The sequence below is a fragment of the Dermacentor variabilis genome, chromosome 4 (genome assembly GCF_050947875.1).
Source record: "Dermacentor variabilis isolate Ectoservices chromosome 4, ASM5094787v1, whole genome shotgun sequence".
Classification (NCBI taxonomy): Eukaryota; Metazoa; Arthropoda; class Arachnida; order Ixodida; family Ixodidae; genus Dermacentor; species Dermacentor variabilis.
Window position 1 is genome coordinate 193,582,722 of NC_134571.1, and position 12,840 is coordinate 193,595,561.

A 12,840-nucleotide genomic window follows, 5' to 3' on the forward strand; every position below is an offset into this window, starting at 1 on the left:
AAGAAAACCATCTGCAACAAGACAACGAGGAGAACAAGCAAATAACAGCAGCAAGCGAGTGGGTCATGGCCGCCTCGAAGGCCAAACACCCGCGAGGCCGACCGCAGCTAAGGCAAACCGCCGGCCAGCAGCCACGTTCTTCGCTCCTGGAATGACGACCGAGACTACTGATATGAAAGCCAGCAGCCAGAGCAGCGTCTCTCCCCATGAACGACTACAAACTAGTGATGAGGCCACGAAGCGGGCTCGACGTTAGCGAGCTTTCGCCGTTCGAACTGCCGCTGGGTCTGCTACACGCCACAAGTAGCACGTGGCGTCAGGCAAACCTTCGGCTAAGAATCGAACAGAACAAAAACATGGCAACAGTGAGCACTCCAACCAAGGAAATGGCAATAAAATTAATCGAAGTGAACAAGATGAAGGTTGGACAGGACGTTGGGCAGAAGTGTACGGGCTCACGCCCGACGACGCCATGAAAAGAGTCATTCAAGGTGTATCAACGTGACTGATGATTCAAGAGAATAAGAAAATAACACAGGAAGGATACGAAGTCTACAAGGTAAGAAGAGTGGGAAAGGCTTCGACACTGTTCTTGCGAACCTCGTCGGGTTTGCGTGAGCATAAGTGCTGCATCGTGGCTGTTCTCTAGCCAAATAGGCGTTCGCACCGTAACGCGCTCGCCTTTTATGCGACGCATTAAAACTAGTTTGCATAACTAGGAGCGTGAGCATATAGTGCTGTTATTTCTTGAGGATAATTCGGTGCGGTTGCAGAGTAGCGGTTGAGCCGTCGTGTCCTTTGCCCACGGCATTGAAATGCAACTAATGGCGACATTTCTGTCTTTTTCGTATTTTATTCGAGCTTGATGTTACAGCAATAGCCCAGTTGGCAGCTCACAACTACTTATAGTGCCGTAAAAAAACTGGCCGCCCCTTAACAGCGTCGCCAGAGCCAGGCGGTGTGAGGACTAAGCACCGGCCGCCACCGCAAAACACTGAGGATGTGTTCGCACCTGGTCGTCCTCATCTCCGAGAACGCGCACGCTGATTGTGGCGCTGTCGCTGTCGCTATCACTGCTGACGCGAAGCACAAAGTCGAGTATTTGAGTCGAGCCAGACTGCAGGTCGTCCGTGATCTCGATTACCTGCGGAGATACAGAAAGCTTGCTTATACTTGTTTATTCCACAAAACATGTGCCTCCGAATTTATAGCATGTGCACTGTAACAGTTGTACTCGCTTGGAGTCACAGAATGAGCGCTCTCAAGATTGCCAATTTTCTCGCTAAAGTCACAATAATGGGCAGGTCCAAGCATCGAAGAAAGAAAGCACGTTCAAAAAACAGAGTTCGCAATCTCGATTAAAAAAGGTGCATCTATAGTACCTTTTTTAAGGATTCGTTCTTAATGTGAACATTCTTGCCACTTAAAAAGACGTTTTCGTATGTTTTTTTTAAACTGCATAGCACATCGTGACTATCATATAATCGCATACAGTTTCTGCATAAAACAGAAAAGGAAAAGATGTCATTGCTGTAGCCAGATCGCCCAATCGTTAGCCAATGGTCTAAATGCAGAATAAGCATGGACTGCTATACTAGCAGTGCAAACAACAGTTAACTTCTGTCTTCTTGTATCATTTGATATGGTTAATGATGGTCAAAAGTACAGGTTAGAGAATGACGTATGCGTGCTGCCATTTATACGCTGTTCGCATGCTACTGTTCTCAGACTGCAAGAGGATTGCCCCCAATTTGTTACCCAGTACTTCAAATCTCGAAAGAAGCAAGAATTTACTTTGTTCATATTCTACGTTCCGGTGTTCTCACCAATAGCGTTAAAGCACGAAATATGTGAGAATGCTGTACGGTGTTGGACTGAAGCAATTTCGTCGTTCTCGCTGCTCATGCCGGCCACAAATTTCTAGAGAACGATATCATTTTTTTCGCCATAGAAATAGAACATGCGATACAAACACCCGGAAAAGTTCGTTTTCTTGTCCATGTGCTTAGCAATGGACTGTGCATATTGACTGTAAACGCGTGGCCATCCCTTTTGTTAAAGCAGTTACAATTACGAGTAACCGTATGGCGCGCATCCAGCACACTCGACGTGAACATCTTGGGGCCCTATGAGCATCGTCGCAGTTAAAGGGACGCTAAAGAAATGAAGTCGGACCAGAAGGATAGTTTGCTAGTTTTGTCTTAGGAGTCGTCATCGTTTCCTGTATAATTCAATATAAAATTACCACCCACAGTTCCATTGCTGTTCTTCAATTCGAACCACCCGCGCCAAAACTGATGAGTTGACGCAATCTCGACGTGACCTGCTAGTATACCGCTATATTTGAATCAGTCAGTGCTGACGTCACGTATGAGAGCTAATAGAGTCCACAACAAGTGCGCCACTCCGATGTTTCGTTTTCTTAATTTTCGCGCTCACTTTTCATTACCGAAACACGAATTCGTTACTACAGAACCAAATCCGATGTTTAAATCTAGCTCGACTTAATATTGTCCTTGAGTGTCCCTTTCGAAAACTGGAGCGCCCACTTTCAGACAGCAGCTACCTCCTTGTCCAGTTGCTTCTTGATGAATGCTTGGTACAAGGATTCGTTCTTGTCGCATTGGTTGCAGTTCCAACTAAATGCCAGTGCTTGACCGGGGTTCTCTAGGTGTCGAGAACCACTGCCGTCTGGAAGGAACAAAGCGGAACCGATGAATTCATGGTTTACAACCAAGCAGCAAATTGCTATGCAGCACAGAAGGGTTGGCAAACAATTAGCACATGCACTGACCGCTGTTGTTCAGGCATGAGTCGTCGTACTCTCGTTCCCGCACGGTTTTTACATGCGCATGCTCACGTGCTTGCGTGCGAGCGTGAGAGCACGTTGAGCTGCCCATATGGCAGGTTTCATTTTTTTTTCGCACACCGTCATGTCGACTAAACACAAAACAAAGTAGATCAAATTCTAAGTTACGCTTCCTTCGCACTTCTTAGAAAACTTGAAGGAAGGCTTCTTAATAGCCATTTTGTTTTTGTTTCTTTTAAATCACAAAATGAAAACAGCAGAAAAAAATAGCTGAACTTACCGCATCATGTATATTTATCGTACCGCATCATGACGCATATAGGGCATCTCTGTGTGTGTGTGCGTGTGTTCGTACGTGCATGCGTGCGTTCGCATGTACTTGTGTGAATCTGGTAATCTCCAATTACCAATGCCTTGAGCTAGCTGATTCCCACTTGCGCCTGCAATATTCCGAAGCTTGCCTAAATATTCTCACAAATAAATAATATCTGAAAAATTCCCATTTGCGGGCACATAACCGTATGTTAAATGCAACCGCATCAAAAAACTGCGAATTCGTTTAAGAAAACATATTCCGAAAGACACCCTCAGAAGTTTTCCAAGAGTAAATTGCGAAAACAAAGTTATCCTAGCTGTATTAAACGCACCCCTGGATGATGATGAAGCAACTTTTACTTCAACACGGCAAGCCTAAATGTAGTTTATCTCCCCTCGTTTAGATTCCGGCTAGGAGCCCTTGGGTCCTATATATAGTGCCATATTCAGCTTGTCTGATGACTTGTAGTTGCACCTCGCTGTCTCAGCTGAGCACCGCAGTCTCCCCGTGCTCCGCGTTTATATATGTGTCGTTTGGCCCCTGCACTATGTTGCCGAAAGCCCAGGTTATGTGTCTGTGGTCCGTCCACTATTTACATTTATCTGAATAGAGTTTTGGGTAACAATGGTGATATCCGATCGGATTTGGGAAGGTGTTTGTAGTAGGCGCCATGTTGTCGCCTGCTGCTTAGTCAATGAGGAGTGTGGAGGGAGGGGGGTGGTAATACTTCCTTTCTGAACTGTAGCGTTTGGTGATTCAATTATATTTGACCATGCGGTCTCTCTCCGCACTCGGGCCACGCGTTCGGTGTGTGCAGTTTCGTTGCCCGGGAGGGATTTGGCGGGCGTCCATATGATATGAAGGTCACGCTCCCCGCGAAAGTTAGGATCCTTAACGCCTGTTTCGAGACCGCTGCCTTAGCGAAGTTATGAAGCGTTGTTTTAGAGTCACTGATAACTACGTTGGCCGTTGTGGAGGCGAGTGCCAGCGTAGTAATCCCTGGATGCCCCCCCCCCAAATAAAAAATGAAGCAGAAATTTATTGGTACTAAACGGCATGTGGCCACGGTATTTGCACAAGCAATCACTGTCCATGTCCTCCTGATATTTTTTCAGTTCCCTGAAAAATTTGATTTCGCCCCAATATTTACACTGCCGATATTGCAACAATGCGGCTTGGGATTACATAAAACTACGGCGACCGCTTCGTTTAGCGTAACGTTCAATTCGCACACCGGAAGCAGCCAATAAGAAGCCGTTGTTGCATTCAAACCGATTTCTGGTGCCATTCCCTTGCGGCTCGACTTTCAATCGCTTCACTTTTTTTGGGGTGTACAGCGGTGACGCGTATATAGGAGGAGCCACAAGCAGACGTGTTCCGCATGGCCCCGCATTGTGTATCGCGTGTAGTTCATCGCGTGCGCTGACTACATCCGCCTCGTTTCGAGTCACTCACTGAGGACTAGCGTCTCGACGTCGGACAAGGCGACCAGCGGCGCGCCGTCGATGGAGGCGTGCAGGGCGCTGCTGCTCGCTGTCAGGTAGCCGACGGCCAGAGCCTCGATCAGCACGTCCGTCTTGCCGCGCCACATCTGGCGCAGCACCAGCTTGGCCGTCTCTCCCTGGCGCAGGCAGCTGCGACGCAGCAAAGGAACGTCTTCAACCAATGTGGCGGTGCTGCGGGGTCGCCGAATGCGCGTACAGTGTCCATGGTATACGACATCGAGACAACCTTCGCACGGCTGTCGTGCTCAGCAACGTGTTTTGCGCGTTGAACCGAGCATCAAACATTTCGTTGTAAGCGTCCTACAAGGTCGAGGGGGACACAATTAGTATCAGTTATCGGTACAAATTTCTCAGTGTTTTAGCATGCCACGCGTGACAGCTCCTTCTGAAGCAAACGAAAGGGCAGGGCAGTCGAGAGCGGTGTTGTTTGTGGACAGAAAATGTTGTCGCGTTGTACTGGATTTGGGGTCATTGTGTAATAGTGCAAGGAGAAAAAGAGAGGCGAGAAATGAGGCAGCACGCCTGGTGCTTGTTCTCAGCCACCACTTTTCGCGCATGTGACAGTTTTGCTGTTGCCAAATGGTCGAAACCAGCAATAATATAGGAACCTCGTGCAGTGGTGCTGTCTGTAAAATGTAGTAGGCCTTGCAATCTGAGCAAATGAGGACACCGACATGAATAACGTATATACACGGGTTCATATCGTACTTGTGTGAAAAGTCATAGACTTCGTCAAGTCATGCACCTCGTCATCTAACGCCAGTATTGGCAAAACTTCATGCCACTGCTGCTTGGCAAGTTTGCTTTTTTTGTACCTGGAAATTTACCCTCGATGACAACAGGCGACATCGAGGACAAGCGCCGGGAAGTCATTAATTGCACTGCTCCCCTTCAAAATAACGCGCTTGGGTAACTTGAGGTTGTCCATAGAAAGTGTGCAGGTCCCGATGAGAAGGTTTCATTCCGCAGCGTAGGTTTCAGACATAGACAACCGAAGCACAGCTACGTCATCACAACGTTTCTGCGACTGTGGCAGTTTTCACTACAGCTGAACGACAAGCCGCGACGGGCCAAGGTTGACAGACACATCTGACAGACACAAGTTGACAACACAGCTTGCTTTGCGTGGATAAAAAAAATTATTCTAAACAATTTTTGAGGAACGTTCGCTAATACTGTTAGTATTTGTCAACATATCAAAGGAATTTGATTTTATGTACAGGTGGCAAGAGCTTAGTCAAGCTAGGACTAATAAACTTTTTCTCTCGCCACCTATTTTTGTTGCATCGTGTACACGAAAGACGGAAATAAACAGATTAATTGACTGGTTGATCGATTGATTGGTTTGATTCTATAAATGATGATCTCTTCCTTAGTGAGTTAAATCACTACGGTATACGCAGCATTGCAATTGTCATAGATAGTTCGCACGAATAAATAATGTTAAGTCCCAAGTTCGGTCGGCCAATGTAGGTGTACTCTAGGCTAATATTCTAGGGCCCGTTCTTTTAGATTTTTTTGGTAACGATATAGTCAACATTGATGGTGATACGCGCTATGTATATTCCATGCCGATGACACTACGTTATTGTTTTCATCTAACGGATCTGCCTAATTGATTACAAGAGCTAATACAGTTTCGAATGAAGTGAACACATGGTGACTTGATAACCGTTTTACAATCAATTCGGAAAAGGGTTTGGTGGTTTTGTTTCGCAAATTACTGCAACATGCATATTACTTTCGAGGAAGCTTCAGTAACGAACCACGCGAAAATTGAACTTGAAAATTCGGTAAAATATTTAGGTGCATTTTTTATCTCACCATGACCTGACACAGCCACATTTTCTTGCTAGTAAGCTTTCACAAACCACTGGAAACCCTTATTTCCTAAACTGCCTTCTTTGTTTTAATAAATACTTAATATTGAATTCACGTTTTTCAGAGCCATTTAAATTATTGTTCCTTCGTCTGGGGTACGACTTCTGAAACTAATATAAACAAATTGCACATTCTGCAAAGGAAGGCTCTTCGCGCCATTTGCAACAAACCATGAGATTTTCCTTCAGACGCTTTATTTCATAACTGAAGACACCGAAAGTAAAGACCCATTTAAAGTATCGTTTAGTACTTGCGTACAAAAAATCGGCAGAAAAGAAGTATAAACTACATCCCTCGCGTGGCTAACATCACTCGTGGAGATTTGTGTTGCTTCAACACAAAGCTGCCTATAATACAAGAAACCAGAGTATCGGCCCGTACCAGAATTGCGCACTAATTATGGATCCCAAATATTGCGACCCAGGCGACCTCGATGACGAAATGGTCTTATTGCTAATAAAATTGATATTGCGTTTCGTTCTCCTCCTGACTTTTCTGATTTTGTTTCTCCCGTATGTGAGTTGCATGCTATCATCCAAGACTGGGAAGTGCGTTGAGATGCGCTTCTTTTCTTATCTTTCTTCTTTATGCATCTTGCTTTGTTTCTTCATCTGCGATGCTTGTTCATGGTATCCTATAGTTTTTGAATTGTAAGCAATTAGGAAAGCTGTGTTTCCGCTCTGCTGCTGCTTTTGTTTTAAGGCAGTTTGGGGCAAGTCAAGTTGCCACGAGCAGCACTTGTTCCCCATGTTCCCTCCGTAATACTGTATTTCGTTTTGTGGAGATCAAGTGCCATTGCATTCACAGCGGCGTCATGTGCACTAAGCCGCTAATGCACGTAGGAGATGGCCCCGCCTGCGTATCGTATACGGGTGCCGTCTGAACATCAGAAGCGCAAAGTTTGGTCCTGCTGAAGAAAAAAACAATACCCGCACGCGCCAAGAAGAATGCCGCCTCGAGGCCCAGTGGCATGTGCATGCAGCTGTGCGGGAAAAGGAGGCAATACAAGCACAACAGGACTGAACCGTTCGACCCTGTTCGCGCTCGCAAGGATGCTCTACGTTTGTGTGCCGCGCAAAATGTGACATTGTCACAAATTTTGGGTGAAGCGTTTCCCTATACCTATCCCCAAGCACCTCAGGCTTCCCCAAACTGCGCTGAACACTCTTCTAAGGCGCGGCAACCCTAGCTGAAAACCTAGCGAAAAAAGAAAACACGCTCGCTGCAAACCACGCCAGCATTTGCATGGCCGGTCGTCTTTGACAAGCACGTGACATGCTCGCCCTAAGGCAGTTATCACTACAGCTGTGATCAGCATGATCGAATCGACTGAATCGGCGGCTCCTCATTTGTCTGGCCAATCGGCGGCGAGCGGTATTCCGAAAACAGAACAAACAGATCCGAGACCCACTCGCTCCACGGCACGAAAATGTTGCTGCTTTCCTGCTTTTGCGGGGCGCTTTCCGACTCCAGCGCGTGCTCCCCGCTGATGTGGACGTGCTGTACTCGCAGAGTGAAACGCCTCGATTCAAGGCTAACCAACACGCATACTTACGTTTTGCACCGTTCGCAGTTCGTGCGAGATCGGCGCAATTCTGGCTCGTTCACTTGGATCGGAGTCCGCGTCACCTTACGGACCATATTCTTAGCGACAGGGCATATGACTCTGGACTAATTGCACGTACGAAGTGTTCAACCTTACAGTTACCCCATCGAGTCCCATTCCAGTGAGCACTGTATGTTTACTCCGAAAATTAATGGCGAAAAACCCCGTTGGCTACGCGCGGCCCAGTGTACAGCGGCTGTCTTCCCTCTAAGCGAACTAGCCATGTGGTGGAATTCCGCGCTTCTCCGGTGCCATCTGTCCGAACAGTCCCGTATACAGTAGCCATTCAAAGAGTAGAACCACCACCAGGACTCTCTAAAACAGGCTGCAGTTTCAATGAACCGTAACAAGGTTATGGTGATGTGCACGAACGCGTAGGCAACGTTTTTACGACGAAGCTGTATATGCATAGGCGATTCGCACATCCATCTCTCACCTGTACGCCGAAAACTCTTCCGGCGCATCCTCATGCGCATGCGCGGAAAAGAAAAGAGAGAGCAAGGCGCGCGACTGGCTGCGCCCGTAGTGGCATCGTTGCTCTCCGTCACAGCCGAGCGCGCGCGCTGCCGGCTCCGAAATGGCTAGACCGCGCGCCATACGTACTCCTGAGGAGCAGGCAGCTTTCGATATGCAAGTCTGTGAGAAAAACCGGGAACTAGCTCGTCTACGCCATGCCGATGCTGCAGCCCGTGCACAAGAACAGGCTCGTGCAGCCAAACGCAAGCAGCAACTGCGTACCGAGGATCCGGCCACGTGCCAAGCCGTCGTTTAATGAACCGTCGGGATTAACCCAGACGTAAACACCGAGGCCGCACGTTTGAGCTTCAACCATCTGCACGGAGTGCTTGGGCGGCGACCTTTTTCTATACACAATGTCTTTCTTACCGAGTTAACCACACTTTTTCATACGGGCTATACGTTTTTTTCTATCCTGTTTCGTGAGCCGATCATAAACATATTACAGTGTTATAAAGGGGGCTGATCCAATGCCTCATAGATAGCACGATTCCTGTGCGCTTCGTTACATGACGTCATGCTACCTTGCCCGACTGCCTTACAATATAATGGGGATGCTCCCAAGTAAGCCGCGATGCCTTCCACGTCACCGCTTTCGTCACGCTCGGTGCTTCGCAATGAAAATTTCGGTCCAAGTAGCATGACGGCTCAAAGTAGAGGGCACAGGCCCGCTATGCAGAATGCGTTGGCTGATCCCCAAGAGAGTGCAGTCGAAATATTTAAGCGCTCCGACACTCGTCTGACTTCCCTCGCGCGAGGGGTGACGCGAATAGAGTGACGTGCGCACTGAGAATACGCCTCATTTTCATCCCAGCTAGCTTGGGAAGACGTTGTCTTTGCCGACGTCAAACTATAGCGGTTGAATCACCTTGGCGCTGGCAACGCTGGGTTTGAACGGGAGGCAGAGTCTTCGCAGAGTGCACCGAATCGGGCTTACCTCTTGTTGACGGTGACCTTGTAGGTGCAGTCGAGCGGCGAATTCCCATGCGCGCACGATTCGGGCGGACCCGTGCTGCCGCTGCATTGGACCACCGGCGCTTGACCCTGCCCGCCCTCGTAGAGCACCACGAACTGCACGTCTGTGCGCGCCACCAGCGGTCGGCTGCAGTGCCCGGACACTCCCGAGCGCACCCAGACGACCGCGGGCCGCTGTGCGCTCACCGGGAGCGGACGGCCACACGGGCCCAGGCCGTCCACCTGCCACCGCGCGCGGACGTGGACCCAATTTCATCAACTATCAAGTAATGTTTGACGCTAGCTTTTCTTAGTTTTCTTACGCGTACCTTACACGGGCTTTTTCCTGTCTCGCAAACCCACCTGGCTTAATAGAGCAGCACCACGTTGTTCACAGAAGTAGCATTAGTAACATCTTACATCACTGAGTCTTCAAAATACCTCGCTGGTGGGCATTTCTTCACTACCCTGTAGAGTCCTTTAAGAGGAGCAAGTATTTGATCATTCGTTACTTCTCTGAACAAGCCCATATTACGGCACGTTTTTATTCGGTAAAAGTTTCACTGAATGGCGGTGGTCGTGATTTCTCTTTGTTGAGGTCTTGCATACCTTAAGCTTTGATTTCTTGGCTTCTTTCGGCCTTCCAACACACTCATAACACATTCTGCAACACCGCTGCAATTCCCTACGGGTGACCGGCGGGAAGCCATTCTGACGTGCCATGGTAAGAAAATTAAGGTGTGCTCTCCAAGCCAGCTGTGCATGAGCGATGGCGGTGTTCAACAGCGGCTTCGACGGCCCATATTCAGCCTTCTATGAATTGTGGGTTGAGTACATGCAGTGCATCGCTTGACAACTCGTCGTATGGTGCCGCAAAACAAAGCTCTACATACCTCTGATTTGCCCAACGCTTCAAACGAACGCCTCTAAAAACTATTCTCAGCAACAATTCCTTTGACATCCTTTGATTGTTTTATTGGCTAAGCATTGTGATGACACTGTTGAAACCTTCTTTTTTACTGGGGCCTGTATGTCGCCATACATGCGCGCTCATCAATGGTCAGTTGAAAAGTGGCGTAGTGACACCCCTTGTCAAATTTTTCTGCGCTCCGCGAAATCAACTTGTACGGTCTTAAGGCTCTGTCAGGGTGTTTTGCGATAACCATTACGCTGCCACAAGCTCTGAGCTTCCCCTAGCAGATTTCGCATTAGCAAAAATTTTTCGTATATTCTGAAACATCTTGCCTTCATCGTACTTCAATAACATTTCTGTTTTATCTTCGAGTAGGTCATCCAGAATCCGCCACGATCACCGGATTCCGGAGAATCGAGATACAGCTTTAAAATATTCTTCTGCATCCGTCTTGTAGATGGTGTATCTTGACTTCATATACGTAGCGCACGTGAAAAACGAGGACAAAAATTAACCGACTATTAAGATACTCCCTAATGCGAAATTTGAGCGCAACTCTATACGTGTTTTCATTAAGCGATACATTGACTGGAGCGAAAAATCTGTCTCTTGTGACACGTTTCAAACGGAGCAAAGTGTCGGGCAACTACCTCGCTAATCGGCAGATCGCGAGAGGCAGCCCGGGGATTACGCGTGGGCGCGATTCACAGCAGCCGCTGCTGACAGACCTCCGAGGCAAGACGCGCTATCCTGGCGCTATCTCGTTGTCATAGTCATCGCACTACGTTTTTCTTCTCACCCTTTCGTCTTAACCTCCTTCTCCACTTCCCTCCCTCATCCCCGTTCCCATGCGCCCTCCTCCTCCGCTTTCCTCCTCGCGTCTTTCATCCCCCGCTACGCTCCGCGGTCGATTTTTCATCTTTTGCCGTGCTCGTTCACTCGGCTACGCCGGCGCTCGGCGCAGGAACAGCCACCGAAGAGCTGCATTCTAAAGAAGACAGACGTAAATATGCGCGTGTATCAATCGCTCTCTTCGCCCTCGTATTTTTTTGTCTGTGTGCGCCACATACCTAAAGCCAAGATGCATCAATTCGACGAAACTGTCACACTTGTTTCAAATGTATGTCATCCATGCCGTGTCACAACAAACGGGTCACATACCTGTCCCGGCCCTAGTTCCTAATTAGCAGTATTGACAGCGCGTCTGCCTCTGGTATTTCTAACTTGGCCTTTCAGCAACATTGAAAATCATAGCTTGGTTATTGGTGTGAAGACTCATGTGCTTAGTTCAAAGATTTGTTTCGAAATACCGAAGGGTCATTAAAATTGCCTATGTCCTTTATTTGTAATCGTTGAGTGGTTTACTTCTGCCTCGGTGGATGTGTACTACTAAAAATAGATTGTCACGTTGAGTCTTCTTTTCAGATGGTCACTTTTGTGTTTATCATATAGTGCTGCTCCAGTACAATAATGGAAAGCGTTGGTGTTTAGCTGAAACGGCTTTGTAAAATCCGATATTGCGAGCAAAGTGCCTGATGATATAATTTTAGTGGGTTCTTGATGTTATCTAGAATCTTGTTGTATCAACAACGTTATGAATTTGTTTTTTATAAGGGCCGTAATATGTCCAGGACGACTTCAGTATAAGCTTTAGTTGATGGTGTGAGACTGTCCTGGGTGATTTTCTTGTCGCGTTTACGACAGTGTAATTTTTTCTATTTGATTTCCTTAGCAGCTATGTGTACGTGTAGCTCACTCTCCCCCACCTTCAAGAGGTCGCAGTAGGAGCATAAGCTGTTGCGCAGTCTATGGTAAAGCAAGTTGAAGTGTTAAAAAAATTTCACAATCTCGCCCGAAAGGCGAAGCTTTGTTATCGATAGTGAAATCCTTAGACAACTATACCAAAATAATGTTACTAAATTTATCGGTCGTGTAAAGTGCAGTAAGCATTCGTTAACTGATGAAAGTACCAAGCATTTTGTCATGCGCGTACAGCAGGCACGTACCCAGGATTTTTTTCCGGGAGGGGGGGGGGAGGGGTCAACCCAAGGTAAGCCAAGGCAAATGGGGGGGGGGGAGGTACCTTTACTAGTAAAAATGCGAACAACGCCCACCATTCACCATAAAAACGCGTGAACCCACAAAAGAGAAATGAAATAAGGTGTAATTTTACAGGTACGCCTGTGCGATACACCTCTCCTTTACTTGGCAAACAAATAACCACCTCAAATGTGCTCGCGCAGAAAAGAAGCGCAGGAAGAACACTGCCAAGAACAAGTAAAGAAGCGAAAGTATAAAATAAGAATTACTTTAGTAGAATAGAACTTAAAAAATAGCAGT

The 12,840-nt window shown here is 47.4% G+C and overlaps 1 protein-coding gene across 1 annotated transcript; it reads right to left on the reverse strand.

Moving 5' to 3' along the window:
- Positions 1-907: 907 nt before the first annotated feature.
- Positions 908-8,152, reverse strand: LOC142578488 (uncharacterized). Its single transcript, XM_075687870.1, has 4 exons — positions 8,067-8,152; positions 4,581-4,759; positions 2,567-2,691; positions 908-1,144 (listed from the first exon to the last, which is right to left on the reverse strand). Exons 1-4 carry the CDS (start codon positions 8,150-8,152, stop codon positions 968-970), a joined length of 567 nt encoding a protein of 188 aa, XP_075543985.1. The 3' UTR covers positions 908-967.
- Between the last annotated feature and the right edge of the window lie 4,688 nt (positions 8,153-12,840).